This window comes from Salmo salar, chromosome 21 (assembly GCF_965601325.2).
Source record: "Salmo salar chromosome 21, fSalSal1, whole genome shotgun sequence".
Taxonomy (NCBI): Eukaryota; Metazoa; Chordata; class Actinopteri; order Salmoniformes; family Salmonidae; genus Salmo; species Salmo salar.
In genome coordinates, this window is record NC_138311.1 from 40178824 (window position 1) to 40198237 (window position 19414).

Genomic DNA, 19414 nt, shown 5'->3' on the forward strand with positions numbered 1-19414 from the left:
GAATCATTGCCTTTGTGTCTACCATGTTTCAAATATAATTTCTCTCCTCCATAGAAAGCTATGGACAGTGACAACGTCAGAGCACATGTTGGTTCAACAAGAAGTAATTGCCTTTTTGAACTACCTATACTTTTGGTCCTTAGTGAAGCAGGTGAGATTGAATGAATATGCTCAAATTCTGTGGTCTTGTCTGCTTCCCAAGTCAAACGAGCTGCAGTATGTCTTGCATCATTAGAATGTGTTAATGACATCAACTAAGTATGAAATTAGTTGAGCCCTTAGGTTTTAACGACAGATTAAACCTAGTCCTGGACTAAAAAGCATGCTTAATGGATAATCTCCATTGAAAGTTCTTTGTAATCCGGCCCAACGTCTAACACAGTAACATAGTGTAACTGTGGTTGCATTTAGAGTGGCATACATATAGAATCCTCATGTCAGTCATACTCACATATCTGTGTAAGCCATCGTAATCACACCTCTCTATCTTCCCTAGACTTCCATCAGAGAAGTAGATCTTCTCAGCCTTGTGGTCAATGGTGAGTCCGTTAGGAGTGAGGATGTCTGTGCTGACGATCACCTTCATGTTGTTTCCTGCCAGGGTGGACCTCATAATACTGGGACGCTGCTCGTTCCAGTTAGTCCAGAACATCAGGCTGAAATAAACATTCAAAAACCTACTATTAACTAGATGGAGAATGAGAAACCGTTTTAAAGGAGTCCGTTGACTGGAAACAGGAGAGATAGATAATAGCAGTTATGTTTACAAGTTTTTTATCTCAAGTCTTAAAAGCAATTTCCACCTTCACTGCAAACAGATAACCAAGATTCAATCTCTCTCTATATGGACATTTCCCCTCAGACATCTTTATACCCCCCTCAGTGAAGAGGACAAAACAAATATATGCTCTTTGAAATTGAATTAGGGGAGTGTATGATGGCTTTAATAGGACTGCAATTGAAACTTGTCAAGCTCCTTGGCTTTCTTCATAGGGGAAAATAAACACTAATAGCTGGGAGAATTATTCATAGGCAGCTGTTTTAAATTGCCTATGGCTCTATCTGGTCGTGATCCCATAGCTCACGATGGTCTGCATGACCTGTCATCTGCTCCTCATGTTGTCTCTGTCGGCTTTGTTAGTGTCGCCTTGCAGGAGCTACTGCAGCTCCCATCTCTAATAAGGTTGGTGCTGCAGTTTCATTTTTGATACTCACTTTCCATTTAATAAAAACCAGATTAGCATCAATGAATGCTGAATGGAATTGGTATTCATATTTCTTTGAGGGGAATACTAAGAATACGGAAAATTATAATCGTGTGGGATTGTAAATAAAGGGAAGATCCCTATCTATCTGAAGAAGTAGGTTCTGCAAAATTAAAGGAATATGTGAATTGTATTACAGTGTACAGCAGGTACATATTCACTTCTTAGAAGAGAAAGTAGAGGGATTATATCCTCATCAAACTACCAGGTATTGTATTGTATTGTACTGATCAAATATGAACAATGTATACTTTTGAAGTTGAGCAAAATAGAGATAAGGTTGAGCAAAATAGAGATAAGCCTATATATGGTTATGATGGACCCTCCCTATAGTAGACAATGTTTACAGCATTGAAAGTCTTGAGAATTCATAGGGGCTAGTTAGAATACTATGTCAGAGAGTGCTAATTTATCATATTAGGTTACATTTAAATTAGCAGCATTCTGAGGTGAAAATGCCAAATTAGATACTGCATGCATACCCACTCAAATTCGTTTGTGAACTCTGGGTCAGTGTTCTGTGAAAACCTCCATGGCATGCATAATTACTGTAGTTTGAGACATACTTTTATATCTTAAAGGATATAACAGGAACATTAGTTTGTTATTGTGAAAGCACTGCAGGCAGTATTTCTTCAAATGTGAGTGTGTCAAACCAATTAAATGTCTCGCCTTCTCTACAGAACTGGATGAAAATCTCTCATATAACATTCTACTGATTGCTCTAACAAAATTAAACCCACTGAGATCCGTTCAAGAGGTGACATTCGTTAGACAGAATTGTCTTTAGACAGCAAGACAATTCACTTTGTCCAAGGAGGCATGTCTTGTGTTTTAATGCTACCAAAATGTATATATGTTATATATCTGTTGAGCATATACTGTTCAAACATAGCTTCAGGCATAGAATTGCATACTGCATCTGAAGTAGTAGCTAATGAAGTACATTTCTGGTCCACACAAATTCTGACATCATTAAAAACAAGAGACTAGCCTGGTTACAGACGTGTTTGTGATGTCTTGCCAACTCCCATGTTGTGACAATGAACATGGCAGTTGGCAAGACAATACAAACACATCTGGGACCAGGCTATTGGGAGACTTAGTAGAACTAGAACTACATACTTTTGGCACTCGTCCAGGGCGAGCACATGGGGGTGGTCGTCTTCAGAGAGTGTGACCACAGCCTGTCTACTGAAGGTCCCGGGCCGGCTCTGGTCCACACTGTGCCTGGTGATGCTGGAGGTGGTAGAGCTAGTCCAGTACAGAGTGTCCCAGGCACGGTGGTATGCCAACCCCTCCACTGAACCCACATCTGGGGGGACACAGACAAGGACATCACCACCATCATCCAATCATCCAGCCTCCACTAGTTCATTTGAAATACTTACATGTAATGGGCATGGCATTAAATCAACGGGTAATGCAGTGCTTTGACTCCATTGATAAAGGTGGACAGAACTGAATCCACCTCACGGGGAACAAAGTCAATGATGTCTAGACAAGGGCTGTGGCAGTCATGACATTTTGTCAGCCTGTTATTTTCATGGAAAAAGCCTGCCCGGTCTCACAGTAATTGACAGTTAATTAACATGAACACTTTTAGCATGTTTAGCATCTCCAGGCATCCACGCATACAAGCCACTGATGCTTACCTTTGGAATATCTACATTTAAAAAAGCTAATAAATCACATTAATATACACCATCACAACTAATCCATTGTTTATTTTAGGCAGTTCTAAAGAAACATTATTATATGAAGGAAATGTATTTCTGTATATATGAGTTGTCCTACTGTATGTTATCTGGGTATTCACCATGCTATCGGCTGTAGGCTTTTTCATTTAATAAACAAAATATGCTTACAAGTCCCGTGCCATTACTTTATTTTATATTTTATGATTTTATACTCAGAAGAATATAATTGAACTTAGCTGAATAAAATATAAATTATATTTTTCCCATTCTGGAGCGAATACGCATATGAAGTGGCTATGTTGAGCATACAGGTGATCATTTGTGTCATTCACTTTAGGTGTGAATGACACAAACCTTAGAATGTCTTATAAATCAAAACATATATGGGCTATATGATGCAACTATAGATTACTTATGATTTGAGAAAGTAGCAAAAAAAAAAGCTTGCACTCTGTTCCCTGCCACAGAACGCACATGCTGTTCTCTCATCAAGTGATCATGTTATCATATTTTCCATCAGACTATTTTAAATGTCATATTTTCTTTACTAATATGTCGAATTGGTTTGAATTTAGAATGTCCCATTATCTATTACAGGCAGGGGAAAAAACACGTCATCCTTATGCACTCAAATAGCCTAACTCCGGTTAGTTTTTCATCATGCCAGGTAGGCTATTCCAGTTATTTCACTACATGCATCAGCCACTGTTTGAGGAGCATCCAGCCTCTCACTGCGCGACAGGTGATATTCTGCACAAACTCTGTATGCCATGGGCTCGACAACCCAGTGCTTAATTTGGGAAACCAAATGAAATCTGTCCGGGAACATTGATAGAAACATGTTTTCACAACCAAACATATTTAAATAAACTGATAAAGGAATGGATGAGAGAGTGGAAGAGATGGAAACTCACAGTGGTGAGATATTCTGTAGCTAAAGGTAATGTCTCAGCCTATTAATTATGAAAATATTTTTAAAAATTCCCTATTACTAGGCTATTCAAAATCAAATACAAAATGGACTATAATTGTAGGCTAACTCTGTAAGCCGCCCTGCACAATCAATGAACCAACAGCAATGCCTAGTTCTCTCCCAGAATCATGGTTTGAAAGTTTGGAGGGTAGCATAAGGTAACCAGTCCCTCCAGTTTGCACAATAATACCGTCCACACTCAAAGGTGATTAGTAGAATTTGTTTAATTTTGGAGTATAGGCTAGACCAAATTATGTACCAAAGACATCTTACCTTATTTTCTTCTGCCATGCGTAATATGCGGTAGGCTATGTATTGTATAATGGCACAATCATTATTTTAATTCAGGTTTTTAAAAATAGGGCTCAGGTTCATATATAGGCCTATGTGTATGCATAAGGTCTAATATGTGTATGGGTGTTTTGAATTAATCATCACCTTAGAAAGCGCAGTCCATTTCGTTATGTTAGGCACAAGGACCATGTTTTCCACTCAGTTTCAACCTGTTGTTGAAATTCTTTCTTCAAATTGATAAATCACATTGAGGTGAGTTTTAAAAGCATGATACTGTTTTGATGATAAGTGTTTGATGTGATTTTCGAATGCATTTCCATTGATGTCAGAGTGATTAGAGGGACAATGGAGCCCTGAGTACCAGGCCATTAGCGACCTGATGGTCGTTAGTGAGTTGGGTACTACCAACACATGTCCAGAGTGCATAAGAGGAGCTTAGTGTGACTCAACGGTCACATGGAATTTTACTGCGGTCACGACTCATGAGTGCCAGTGTGGAGGTAATATGGTCACCGCAACAGTCCTAGTCTAGACATGAAGGGACGGTTTCCCAGACACAGATTAAGCCTAGTCTTGGAGTAAAAAAAAAACTCAATGGAGAACCTCCATCGAAAACTATTTTTATTCTACAACTAGGCTTAATCTGTGTCTGCGAAACCGCTCCTATATGTTAACATGCACACCACCATGCTTCTTTCATTTGTGGTGCAGGGAATTACAGCCACAAGGTTGAATTCATTGTAACTGCCGCACACAGGATATAACCTCTGCACATTGTGTACTAACAAATCCATCCACCAGTTCATTCTAAATACTTAAATGGAATATACAAGACATTAATCAACCCGTAATACATCTGATGGCACTCACACAGTTGACAAGACATTGACAAGTCCAAACAAACCTAATTCCAGGAAAATATGAAGTAAACTAAAATCCATGAATACCAATGTAAGCATATACAGCACAGGGTAGTCTCTCCTACAAACCGTTGTTGTTCATATATCGATTGGTAATAGAGGTCACTGAAAAAATATTAAGCTTACATATTCCAGGTCTCTCATTCATTGTAGTTTATACTGTTAACTTAGTGAGCAGGGATAAATACATGGTAATTCAATAGTGACCAAATAGATACGGCAAACCGTATGTGCTTGGCATGAAAATAGGGTTGCATCAGAGTACTAGTTCAACCATAACCCTACCAGGCTCAATTGCTATGGCATATAGAGGGTGTTGACACAGTGCAACAGTGGGACTTGAAAGGGGTAGCTTAAAATCTAGGTGAGAGATGGAGCAAGCCTGCTACAGCTGTCTTAGATGGGACTGAAAAATTGTGAAAATCGACACTTTAAATAAATGTTCGATCACATTGACCATATCATTTTTTGCGAAGCCCGATTGATCCTGTTTAAATTTGGGCATATAAAGTTTGTGTGAAAACTATTTGTAAGTTTTCAGATTTTTTCCGAACCCACTTCCTTGTTTAAATCACTTGTGCTACTCACGCTTTGAAGTCCAAAATGCAGGGTGGTGGTGGTGTGTGTGTGTGTGTGTATGTAGGGGGGGGGGGGCTTCTAAGGCTGCGCTGGATGGTGATGAACTGAGAGATCACCCAATAAAAATCTGCGGTTGTTTTGTCTGCTCTTGTCACAACCTCCATTCAAGTCTCTTTCTGAGGCGATATGAAACCAGACTGTTCGACAGAGACAGCCGGCTGGTGGACAAGATTAGGACAAACATAAACAACATGCTTGTCCTAGTAGGGAAAACACACATATTTCTGTCCTTGCTTTGCACAAAGATATCTAACATATTCACTGAACCATTAGTGAAGATCTTGGATGAAACATTACCACCTGAATTATATCCTAGAACTCCAACTCAATGGAACATACAGTATACTCTACAATCTGCTGTGGAGTGAGTGCTTAATTGATCTTAATGGTGAACAGGTCGTCAATTCTGGAGATACGGACTGAATCCGGTGCTTTCTATAAGCCATAAACCATACATACAGAATACTTAAGGCACTATCTGAGTCAGCCCGATTGCTAATTAATTGTTCGCAATAAAAGGCGTCTGACAGCTTGGTTTGCCGGAAATCGTTGGAGAGGCCAGGGAGTAATTAATGGGGGACGTGGAGCTTCATTAGGGAAATATGGATGATTAACATCTTCACCCTTCTTCAATGACAGGGTACGCAGTAGAACTTTGTGGAGAGGAAGGAGAGAAGGGGGTGAAGGAGAGGAGAGGAGGGTAGAGGAGGTGGAGGGTAGAGAAGAGGGTAGAGGAAAGGGAGAGGAGAGAGAAGGAGAGGAGTGTAATGAAGAGGGTATATGGAAAGGGAGAGGGTGGACAGTCTGATTCTGATAACATTGTTTAGTCGATTAACCAGAGTCCTGAATCCAACCAACTATGAACAGTGAGTTAACAAGCTAGGGCTGACCCTAATTAGTCGACTGGTCGATTGTTTGGTCGACCAAGATGTTTTGTAGTCAAGTTCATTGCAGACAGGCCATGCGTAGCCAATGTGACTTTTAAGATATTTTTATCAGGATATTTTATATATACAGGCTGCAATGTTTTTATTTGTTTGCTTTATAGACAATTTTTTACATAGTTTGCAATGGCAACAGAAGTAACTTTTTAGGTCATTTTCATTTAGATTTGGATAGAATTTTGATTAACCACATGACAAAGATTTTAAATGAAACTGTTCCACGACAATGTGCATCTGAAAACCATAACTGGCACGCAAATCAGTAGAAATTGTAAGTTAAATTGGCATTCCACATGAGAAAGGTTGCAGACTCCTCATGTAGCCTATTACAGGTAACTTCAGGAGGGTAACGGTAGAATCTGTGAAATCCAGTATGAGTGGAGGAGGATGCTCGGGACAGGTTACGTTTTTTTTCTTCTGGTTATCTTGATCTCTGTCTCTCTCTTGAGTCATTTGTGTCTGATTTGATCCAACAGTGCCCTTAAAGCATCAGACATGCTCAATGCATATATAGTTGATTTTATTCAGACACATAGGGTGTATCTTTATATGAAAAAATAGACGTTTTAAAATGTAGACCCATCGATTGGTCGAAAGAAGAGACGACTTTCGGTCAACCTAGATTTTCCTTACTCGAGGGCAACCCTATAACGAGCTAAACTAAAGTAAAGGCAATGGATGTTTCGGCGCTAAATAAATCACTCCAACTCTACACATGATCAGGCTAGGCATGGATTGAGGTCTACCAATTACACAAAGAGGTGCAAAGAAGGATATCAAACACATACACCAACTTGACATTTGCCAGCCACATAGCTTTTTCTCTTTATATGTCAGTGCTTCTTTTCAAAATGATAATTGCTCCTCTTGGTCAAAGCCAAAAGAACAAAAAAGTATATTTCCAGTCATCCCATCTGTCTCTGTCAATTTTGCCAACAGTAGAACATGAGGATATGGATCATTGGACTCCTGCTGTTCTCCCAGAGTGTGAGTGGTGATGCTGTTCTTCCAGAGTGTGAGGGGTGAGTGAGTGACATGAGCTCAGAGGAGACTTCAGAAAGAGGCAAAAGATGCTAACAGTGCAGAACAGAGGCTTTCCCTGCTCATCTGCCTCCACTCAGCTTATCTAGCAAAGATTGACAGGGAGAACAGACACAACAGCTCTGCTGGCTCTCCTCCTGCCATCTAGAATGACTGACTGACTAGCAGGCTATAAAAGGTCCAGGTGTTATGTGTTTCACATTCTATATGTATTTATTAAATTCAAGCCAAATAGAGATATTTTGAATTTATCTTTGTTAGATGTCAATTTCACAAGCCCCCATGTGTCCTATAAACTTCCTTAATCCCTAAATACTTAAGCTTATTTTATGTAGACGCTGTTCCTTGCAATACTGATACCCATTGCCAGCTAATCCTATTGCGAATGCTGCAAATGCTGCTTTGCTGCCCAGAGTGGTGAATATACTGTATCACTCTCTCAGGCCACTTATTTCTGTTTTGGTCAAAATGTGGTGAAAATGAGAGCTGGGTAATTTCCTGCATCAATAGTAAGACCTAAAAAAGTCCCCCATCTTAAGCATTTTATTTGACAGTTAAATTGTTCCCATTTAGGGCAAGAAAAATAGAGGTGGACATTACAATGCTCTACAGATGTAGGATCTTAATTTGAGCCAGTTTGCTGCAGCAGGAAAATAATCCTGCAGCAACAGGACATGTGAATTATTATGTGGATTGTAATTCAAGTGGATATTACAAACTTCAGAAGCATTTTAAACCTCAAATACACTAAAAGTTTTAAATGTTCGGCATTGCAGGAAAGTTATTTTGCAACAGGGTGATCAAATTAAGATCCTACATCTGTATAGTTGATGTAGTATGCATTGAAGCCACACATCCTAGGACCGAGCCACTATATTCTCCACAAATAGCTTTTCACAAATGGATTACAACGGGATCAAGATTTAGAGGAAAATAAATGAATGGATGCACTAGAAAGTAAAATATAGTAGAATAGTAAAATATGAACAATTTATTCTGTCAGGCATAAACGTATATATGCAGGCACTTGTAAATAAACAAACTCAAAATCATCAAATCAAAACATAAAAAGTAAAGCAGCACTAACTTTTGGCTATGATTGATCGTCCTGTCCAGTCGTCATTAATCATCTGGATATTCCCAAAATGGATGTCGCTGAAGAAGATGCGATTGGTCCCTCCTGCGGTTTTCTGGCGGTAATCAAAGGTCAGTGCTATGACGTTTTTGAAGTAGGTGGGCCTCTCGAAGGGCTGGACAGGCGAGTTGAGGTCGCTCTCGTCTGAGAGGTGAACGCTCTTCAGTATGGTCCTCTCAGAGTAAAGCAGATAGCCTTCGTATCGCTCGCAGGCAAAGCCGTCCTCAGCCAGGTGGCCATGGGCACAGGAACAGGTCCTACGCCCACTGCCCAGGTGGAAGCAGAGCTGCTGACAGCCCCCATTGCTCCTGGCACATGGGTTGGTACCTGGGTTGGCAGACACAAACACTGTGTTCAAGTCATATTCTACCTAAGATTACTTTACCCTCATTAATTTAATGGTTATGAAGTTAATTGTTTAGTGTAGTGCCAGAACTAGAAGTGCTGGTGTGATATGACGTCACTTTTGTATTGTACATGCACTGCCTATAGCTACGGTTTATCTTTCCCTTGTACTAGATGGCTCCCAGTTGATTATGAACAATGCATTTAACAATGCTACTGATGATGGGTGAGAATCAATAAGGAGCATTAAGTTGAAACCTCAACCTTTCTCCCGCCCTCTATTAAATACTGTCACATCCTTCAAGTTGACCCCCAGACCACTCCTCATGGTCACTGCCTCGCTGCCGTCACTCTTGAAGCCTCGTCGGATGGAACCATTGGAGTGAGCTCTGAGGACAGAAAGAGAGAGACATTTTGAAAAGTCATCAATGACACACATTTTTTATTTTTATTTGTTTCTTAAAAGTACTTTTATTTTTGGCTCTTGGACAAGATGCCCCCCATTGCTATCCAACTCGATGGATTCTCCATTCACCGGGCGGACAGGACAGTGGAGTCAGGGAAATTGAGAGGGGGAGGGTTTGCCTCTACATCAACACTAATTGGTGTCCTAACTCCAGCGCGTTGGAAGTGTCGACCAACTGTTCACCCGTCTTAGAATACCTGAAGGTCAAATGCCGACCCTTCTACCTCCCGAGGGAGTTTTCAGCAGTTATCGTGACTGTTGTATACATTCCACATCAGGACAAGAAAAATAACAAGCTGGCACTTAACGAACTTTACACGGCTATAAACAAGCAAGAAAACGAACATCCAGAGGCTGCCTTTCTGGTTGCCGGCAATTTTAATTCTGGGTCACTAAGACACGTGGTGCCCAACTTCCATCAACCCGTCTCTAATGCCACTAGTGGTGATAAAGTCCTAGACCACTGTTATTCTACCTACAACCAAGCATACAAGGCCCTCCCTCTGCAAATCATATCATGACTCCGCACTCCTGCTTCCTGTTTACAAGCAGAAACTCAAAACAGGAAGTAGCTGTGACTCGCTCCATTGAGAAATGGTCACCAGAATCAGAAATTATGAAATAGGACTGCTTTGCTAGCGCTGATTGGAATGTGTTTTGAGACTACGCCACTAACATTGACAAGCTAACCACCTCTGTCACCAGCTTCATTAGAAAATGTATCGGCGACGTTGTCCCCACAGTGAGGATTCACTGGTTCCCCCAATTAAAAGCCCTGGATTAACACAGAGGTTGGAGCTAAACTAAAGGACAGGGCTACCACACACAGAGCTGTCGTAGACAACCCTGAGGCTACGGTCGAGGACAGGAATAAGTACAAGAAGTCCCGCTATGACCTCCGCACAGTCATCAAACGAGCAAAAGGACAATATAGGAATAAGGTGGAATCATACAGGATCCGACGCCCGCCGCATGTGGCAGGGGCTACAGTCCATGACGGATTACAAAGAAAGACCCAACTGTGATCTGCCCACCGATGCCTCTCTACCAGACGAACTCAATGTATTTTATCCACGCTTTGACAACAACATCGTGCCGGGTATGAGGGTCGTCACCGACCCAGAGGATTGGGAGATCTTGCTCTCCAAGGCCGATGTGAGGAAGGTCTTTGATCAGGTCAACACCCGAAAGGCCACAGGGGACCTGACAGTATTCCAGAGCACGTTCTCCGAGCATGCGCAGAACAGCTGGCAGGCATATTCACAGTAAATTTCAACCTCTCCTTGTCCCAGTCTGTAAGGCGACCACCATCATTCCTGTGCTCATTGTGGCTTCATGCCACAATGACTACCGCCCTGTAGCGCTCACTTCTGTAATCATGAAGTGCTTTGAGAGGCTGGTTATGGCAAACATTAATTCCACCATCCCAGACACCCTAGACCCACTCCAATTTGCATACCTCCTCAATAAATCCATAGAGGACGCAATCTCAATTGCTCTCCACACTGCCGTCAACCACCTCTCCCTCAAAGTCAGTAATACCAAGGAGTTGGACTACAGAAAATGGGGGGGGGGGGGGGGTTGGGCGAGCACGAGAGCTTCAAGTTCCTCTGTGTCCAAATCATAAAGCCGTGACAGCACATCTCACCCTCAGGAGGTTGAAACAGTTTGGCATGGGCCCTCAAATTCTCATAAAGTTTTACTGGCTGCATAGCTGCCTGGTATGGCAACAGCACCGCCCTCGATCGCATCCCACAGAGGGTGGTGCGGACAGCCCAGTATATCACTGGGGGCGAGCTCCCTGCCATCCAGGACATCTTCATCAGGCGGTGTGGTAGGAAGGCTTGAGTCAACCTTGTATCTTTATTTACCTTTTATTTTAGCACTGTCTCTATGCACGCGCGCACACACACACACACACACACACACACACACACACACACACACACACACACACACACACCTAATATCATATCTAACTTTAAGCACCAGCTGTCAGAGCAGCTCACAGATCACTGCACCTGTACATAGCCCATCTGTAAATAGCCCATCCAACTACCTCATCCCCATACTGTTATTTATTTTGCTCCTTGCACCCCAGTATCTCTACTTGCACACTCATCTTCTGCACATCTATCACTCCAGTGTTTAATTGCTATATTGTAATTATTTTGCCACTATGGCCTATTTATTGCCTTACCTCCCTTATCCTACCTCATTTGCACACACTGTATATATACTTTTTTCTATTTTATTATTGACTGTATATTTGTTTATTCCATGTGTAACTCTGTGTTGTTGTTTGTGTTGCACTGCTTTGCTTTATCTTGGCCAGGTCGCAGTTGTAAATGAGAACTTGTTCTCAACTGGCCTACCTGGTTAAATAAAGGTGAAATAAAAATACAAAATATAAAAGAAATATGCACATTAATTTATACTGACTCGACACACATGCACACCCACTCACATTCAAGCTGCTGCTACTCTGTTTATCTTATATCCTTTTGCCTACTCACCTTACCCCTATACATATCTACCTCCATTACTCCAGTATTCCTGTACATTGTTAATAGTATTGGAACTGACCATGTATATAGTATGCTTACTTACTTATTGTGTTCTTCTTATTTCTCATTTGTTTTTTTCTAGTATTACATTGTTTTTGATTATTGCATTGTTGGGTTTTGAGTTTGCAAGAAAGTCATTTCACTACTTGTGCATGTGACATTAAAACGTAAAACTTTTCTCAATGACAGAAAATAGAAAAGGCTGGCATAATTTATTTTAACAATGGCACTTTATCATTAAGAAAATAATCAAGCAAGCATGAAATACCTCAAGATAACTGGTTTAGCAAAAGGTAAAGGGACTTGCCCTTGATAATGACATTGAGATATGCTAGTACATTTACATAAAGAGATGGTGCACCTATTCATGTAAAAATACTCCCCTGAGGATCTCCCCACTGAGACCTCTGAGATTAAGGGTTAGAGGATCGGACTTTGCAGCCCACTCTGTGTGCATTTAAGGAAATAATAAATTACCTGTCAGACCAGTAGATGTAAGCTCCAAACACTGCCACGGAGAACAGGTCTACGTTGGCCACTGACAGTACAATCTCCCTGCTCTCACCCGTCTCAAGGTTGATCCTCTCTATCTTGTCAGTGCGGGCATCACACCAGTATAATCTATTTTCCTGCAAAGTTATGGGGGTAAATTGGGTACATTTTATCCAAACAAAGGAAGATGAGGATGCTGTTATAAAACTGCTTTAGGATGGGGTGGATGGATAAGAGCAAATAGGACATGGATGGATAAGGAGGAAGCCCTGTACTGTACCTCATAGTCTATGGAGATTCCGTTGGGCCAGGCAATGCCAGTGTTGACCAGGGTGACCTGATCAGACCCATCTAGACGGGCTCTCCCTATGCAGGGGCTCTGGCCCCACTCTGTCCAGAACAGATACCTACCAGAGGGAGGGAGGGGAGATAGGGAGAGAGAGAGAGATTGTAAATACAACCCATATTTATGTTTATTTATTTTCCCTTTTGTACTTTAACTATTTGCACATCGTTACAACACTGCATATAGCCATAATATGACATTTGTCTCTATTCATTTGAAACTTTTACTGTACATTTTTATTGTTTATTTCACTTTTGTTAATTATCTATTTCGCTTGCTTTGGCAATGTAAACATATGTTTCCCATGCCAATAAAGCACTTTGAATTTCATTAGAGAGAGAGAGAGAGAGAGAGAGAGAGAGAGAGAGAGAGAGAGAGAGGCAGGGGGCATAGTGGTAAACAGCAATATTATTGACATCTAACTGCTTGGACAACATTAACAGATCTGAAAGGATACACAACATGTCTGATCGAATGTGATAAGGAGGTTATCAGAGGCTATGCAACTGAAATCATATAGTGTTACAATGTAGTTCATCTCAAAGCCTACTTCTATTGGGTCTAGAGAGGATACTTTGGTGTTACAGCCCTCTGTTTTCAGAAAATGGTTGAAATGTGAGCCTGTCATGCGCCTCCAGCTGTTCTTTCATGCAGTGTCAACTGTCGATCTCGGACCTTTAGTAGCAAACTGAAACGAATCATACTGTGACTGTACACAACACCTACAACTGCTAAACAACTTCACATAGGTCAGGCATGACAACAAACATAACTGCAGGTGCTAGGAGCACATCTAAGCGTGTTTATACTGGTCTGAGCATGTTTCTACTGGTCTGAGTGGGGGGGATTTCCTCCAAGCATTTATTTTTATTATTTATAAATAAATACAGTACCAGTCAAAACTTTGGACACACCTACTCATTCAAGATTTTTTATATTGTAGAATAACAGTGAAGACATCAAAACTATTAAATAACACATATGGAATCATGTAGTAACCAAAAAAGTGTTAAACAATCAAAACATATTTAACATTTGAAATTCTTCAAAGTAGCCATGCTTTGCCTAGATGACAGCTTTGCATACTCTTGGCATTCTCTCAACCAGCTTCACGAGGTTTTGTATTTGTATTCATTATGGATCCCCATTAGCTGCTTGCAAGGTAGCAGTTACTCTTCCTGGGGTCAAGTAAAATTATGCAGTTTATACAATTTTAAAAACATAAAAATACATCCACAGATTCCACAACACACTGTGTGCCCTCAGGCCCCTACTCCACCACTACCACATATCTACAGCACAAATTCCATGTGTACGTGTGTATAGTGCGTATGTTATCGTGTGTGTGTGTGTGTGTGTGTGTGTGTAATCCATGTGTCTGTGCCTATGTTTTTGTTGCTTCACAGTCCCTGCTGTTCCATAAGGTGTATTTTTTATTTGTTTTTGAATGAAATCAAATTTTACTGCTTGGTTCAGTTACTTGATGTGGAATAGAGTTCCGTGTAGTCATGGCTCTATGTAGTACTGTGCGCCTCCCATAGCCAGTTCTGGACTTTGGGACTGTGAAGAGACCTCGAGGCATGTCTTGTGGGGTATGCATGGGTGTCCGAGCTGTTCGCCAGTAGTTCAAACAGACAGCTCGATGCATTCAACATGTCAATACCTCTCATATATACAAGTAGTGATGAAGTGAATCTCTCTTCTACTTTGAGCCAGGAGAGATTGACATGCATATTACTAATATTAGTGCTCTGTGTACATCCAAGGGCCAGCTGTGCTGCCCTGTTCTGAGCCAGTTGCAATTTTCCTAAGTCCGTTTTTGTGGCACCTGACCACACGACTGAACAGTAGTCCAGGTGCGACAAAACTAGGGCCTGTAGGACCTGTCTTGTAGAAAGCGCTGTTAAGAAGGTAGAGCAGCGCTTTATTATGGACATACTTCTCCTCACCTTAGCTACTGTTGTATCAATATGTTTTGACCATGACAGTTTACAATCCAGGGTTACTCCAAGCAGTTTAGTCACCTCAACTTGCTCAATTTCAAGATTATTTATTATAATATTTAGTTGAGGTTTAGGATTTAGTGAATGATTTGTCCCAAATACAATGCTTTTACTTTCAGAAATATTGAGGACTAACTTATTCCTTTCCACCCACTCGTTAAGTGTTGCAGTCATTTCAGTCACCGTGGTAGCTAACATGTAGAGTGTTGAGTCACCCGCATACATAGACACACTGGCTTTACTCAAAATGTAGGGGCTATTTGACCCAGAAGGAGAGTGATGGAGTGATGCATCAGATGATCTGGCCTCCACAATCACCCGACCTCAACCAATTGAGATGTTTTGGGATGAGTTGGACTGCAGATTGAAGGAAAAGCCAAGTGCTCAGCATATGTGGGAACTCCTTTAAGACTGTTGGAAAAGCATTCCTCATGAAGCTGGTTGAGAGAATGCCAAGTGTTCAAAGCTGTCATCAAGGCAAAGGGTGGCTACTTTGAAAAATCTTTATGGTTACTACATGATTATATATATATGTTATTTCATTTCATATTTCATAGTTTCGATGTCTTCACTATTATTCTACAATGGAGAAAATAGTCAAAAAAAGAAAAAAGCTTGAATGAGTAGGTGTCCAAACATTTCACTGGTAATGTATATACGTACAAAAGTACATGGATTTGGCTGTTTCAGCCACACCCGTCGCTGACAGTTGTATAAAATCGAGCACACAGCCATGCAATCTCCATAGACAAACACTGACAGTAGAATGGCCTTACTGAAGAGCTCAGTGACTTTCAACGTGGCGCAGTCCTAAGATGCCACCTTTCCAGCAAGTCAGTTTGTCAAATGTATGCCCTGCTAGATCTTCCCAGGTCAACTGTAAGTGCTGTTATTGTGAAGTGGAAACTTCTAGTAGTAACAACGGCTCAGCTGCAAAGTGGTAGGCCACGCAAGCTCAAAGAACGAGACCGCCGAGTGCTGAAGTGCTTAGCACGTAAAAAATCGTCTGTCCACAGTTACAACACTCACCATCTGTTCCAAAATCTTAACTACAGCATACAATGACATTCTAGACGATTCTGCACTTCCAACCATCACTTGCTTTCCCGCCTTTTGGACAACAACTCCCATTGTTACGGCGGAGACATAAGCATCTCGTCATTATATACAGATTTCTGCTTTCCATAAAGCCTACCAGCCATACAAACAGCCTTACCTCCCGCTCCCAGGCTTCCCCAAGGTCTTAAAGTAAGCAGAATAATAGCACTAAACTACATTAGCCTTTTAATCAGGATTGGAATGATTTTAGTAGCCTATTTTAAAGTGTTGGTGTTGAGCTAGGGTATGCATACCCAATTGACGCCTCTGGCGCACGTATAAACACGCATTCAAGCACGTACGCACACAGACACACAGACAAACAAACAGACATACCCTTTCTGTGGATGAACAGCGATGGCTCTAGGTTGGTCGAGTCCCTCTGAGATGACTACACAACGGTAGGTACCACTAAGACGGGCAACCTCTATGAGGTTGAAACCATGGTCTGTCCAGTAAAGGTTACCTGTGGGAGGAAGACAAATATACTGTTATTAGAGTACAAAGAACATTGTTACTCTTACTCATCAGAAACTAAGGAGATAATCACAACACGAACATGTAATTTTAAATCACACTTCCGTAGACTTGCATCATTTATCCCAATGGCTATCTTTCAATTTTATTTGAATATTATTTAAACAGGTTAGTCCCATGAGATAAAATCTTGGGGGGGTGTACACACATAGTAAGAACCCATTTTTTACATTTTACAGAAGACAATACTGACCAGCAATCCAGTCAACTGCGATGCCCTCTACCCTGCTGATGCCCGTAGTAATGATGTCCTCCCTCCAGGTCTGATCCCTCTTGGCTCTGGAGATTGTGTTCAGGCCCATGTCTGTCCAGTACACTGTGTCATTACCTGTGGATAGGCAGGAAACAAAGTAAGGAAAAAAATTGCACACTTGTAATATTCTATATACATTTCTGTGTAGACTGCAAACTTGGTATTCTTGGTATTCTTTAGTAGTCTTGGTATTCCTAGAGTGTGGACCTGATCCTTTTGTACAAATGTGGAAAAGGTAGGTACATTACATAGCCTCCTTCTTAATATACCAGTTTTTTATGGAACATTCTGTAGCTCTTCATGGAGCAATCTTTTATTATTATGATGATATAAAGTATGATAGTTGTTACCGTATCTGTACATCCATTCAGACCTAATTTCCAGTGGTGGAAAAAGTATCCAATTGTCATACTTGAGTAAAACTAAAGAAACCTTAATAGAAAATAACTTAAATGAAAGTGAGACACCCAGTAAAATACAACTCTTAAATATTAGGTTTAAAATGTACTTAAGTATCAAAAGAAAAATGTAATTGCTAAAATATATAGTTGAAGTTGGAGGTTTACATACACATTAGCCAAATACATTTTTAATCCTAGTAAAAATTCCCTGTCTTAAGTCAGTTAGGATCACCGCTTTATTTTAAGAATGTGAAATGTCAGAATAATAGTAGAGAAAATTATTTATTTCAGCTTTTATTTCTTTCATCACATTCCCAGTGGGTCAGAAATGTACATACACTCAATTAGTATTTGGAAGCTTTGCCTTTAAATTGTTTAACTTGAGTCAAACATTTCGGGTTGCCTTCCACAAGCTTCCCACAATAAGTTGGGTGAATATTGGCCCATTCCTCCTGACAGAGCTGCTGTAACTGAGTCAGGTCTGTAGGCCGTTTTGCTCGCACACGCTTTTCCAGTTCTGCCCACAAATGTTCTATGGGATTGAGGTCAGGGCTTTGTGATGGCTACTCCAATACCTTGACTTTGTTGTCCTTAACCTCTTGTCGTTCGCCTAGGATAAGGGGCGCTACAGCGATTTTTGAAAAAAAATTGTGCCCATTTTAAATGGCCTCCTACTCAAACACAGAAGCTAGGATATGCATGTAATTATATGCATATAATACTTGTGGATAGAAAACACCCTAAAGTTTCTAAAACTGTTTGAATGGTGTCTGTGAGTATAACAGAACTCATATGGCAGTCAAAACCCCAAGACCGATCGTAACAGGAAGTGGAATTCTGAATTGCGGACTCAACTTCATCAGTTTGCCTGTAAATCACACAGTGAGCAATGGTTCATTGAGCACTTCCTATTGCTTCCACTAGATGTCCCCAGTCTTTACAAAGTGATTTGAGCCTTCTACTGTGAAAACTGAATGAATGAGATGCAGTGGAACGTGGTCACACAGAGAGGGCCATTACCATTATGACGCCGGCGCCCCTGGCTACCCTCCCCTTTCGAAACGTTTTGAAACACAATGCAATCGTCCCCCTTGAATCTTATTGGTGCTCTGGTTGAAAAAGGCCCTAAAGATTTATGTTATACAACGTTTGACATGTTTGAATGAACCTAAATAAAAAAAAACGCGCACGACGGAACTTTTGGTGCAGCCTTCAGAACGCGCTAACAAGAACAAGCTATTGGAACATAAAGGATGAACTTTTTCGAACGAAAATACATTTGTTGTGGACCTGGGATTCCTAGAAGTGCTTTCTGATGAAGATAATCAAAGGTAAGGGATTATTGACAATAGTATACAAGACTAGATTTGATATGCGATTGTTCCAAGATGGCGCTGACCTGTAACGGTAGCCTATTTTTCTGAGTATCGCATCCCCTTTTATCGCAAAGTGTGATTACCCAGTAAAGTTATTTTTAAATCTGGCATTACAGGTGCTTTCAAGAGATATTCATCTATAAATCTTAGAATGACAATATTACATTTTAAAAATGTTTTCGAATAGTAATTTAGTAAATTGTAGTGCTGTTTCACCGGATGCATTTGAGGGAAAATAGTTAGTCAACGTTACGCGCCGATGTAAAATGCTGTTTTTATATATAAATATGAACTTTATCGAACAAAAGAATGCATGTATTGTGTAACATGATGTCCTAGGGGTGTCATCTGATGAAGATTGTCAAAGGTTAGTGCTGCATTTAGCTGTTTTTTGGTTATTTGTGATGCATGTGGTTGGTCGGAAAATGGCTATGTGGCTACTTTTACGATATACTCCTCTAACATAATCTAATGTTTTGCTTTTGCTGTAAAGCCTTTTTGAAATCGGGCAATGCGGTTCGATTCAGGAGAGGTGTATCTATAAAACGATATAACATAGTCCTATATTTGAAAAAAAAAAATTATTACATTTCGTTATGCTAATGGGGATAGGATTTTT

General features: G+C 40.6%; 1 protein-coding gene across 1 annotated transcript in view; it reads right to left on the minus strand.

Moving 5' to 3' along the window:
* The window catches only part of LOC106582301 (low-density lipoprotein receptor-related protein 1B), a 272131-nt gene that overhangs the window by 146118 nt on the left and 106599 nt on the right, over positions 1–19414 (minus strand). Inside the window, exons 20-27 of the mRNA XM_082967167.1 lie at positions 16959–17093; positions 16565–16694; positions 13062–13188; positions 12767–12918; positions 9521–9645; positions 8864–9238; positions 2391–2580; positions 452–656 (exon numbers count right to left, since the gene is read on the minus strand). Of these exons, the coding sequence (XP_082823293.1) occupies positions 452–656; positions 2391–2580; positions 8864–9238; positions 9521–9645; positions 12767–12918; positions 13062–13188; positions 16565–16694; positions 16959–17093 (1439 nt within the window). The remainder of the gene's footprint in view (positions 1–451; positions 657–2390; positions 2581–8863; positions 9239–9520; positions 9646–12766; positions 12919–13061; positions 13189–16564; positions 16695–16958; positions 17094–19414) is intronic.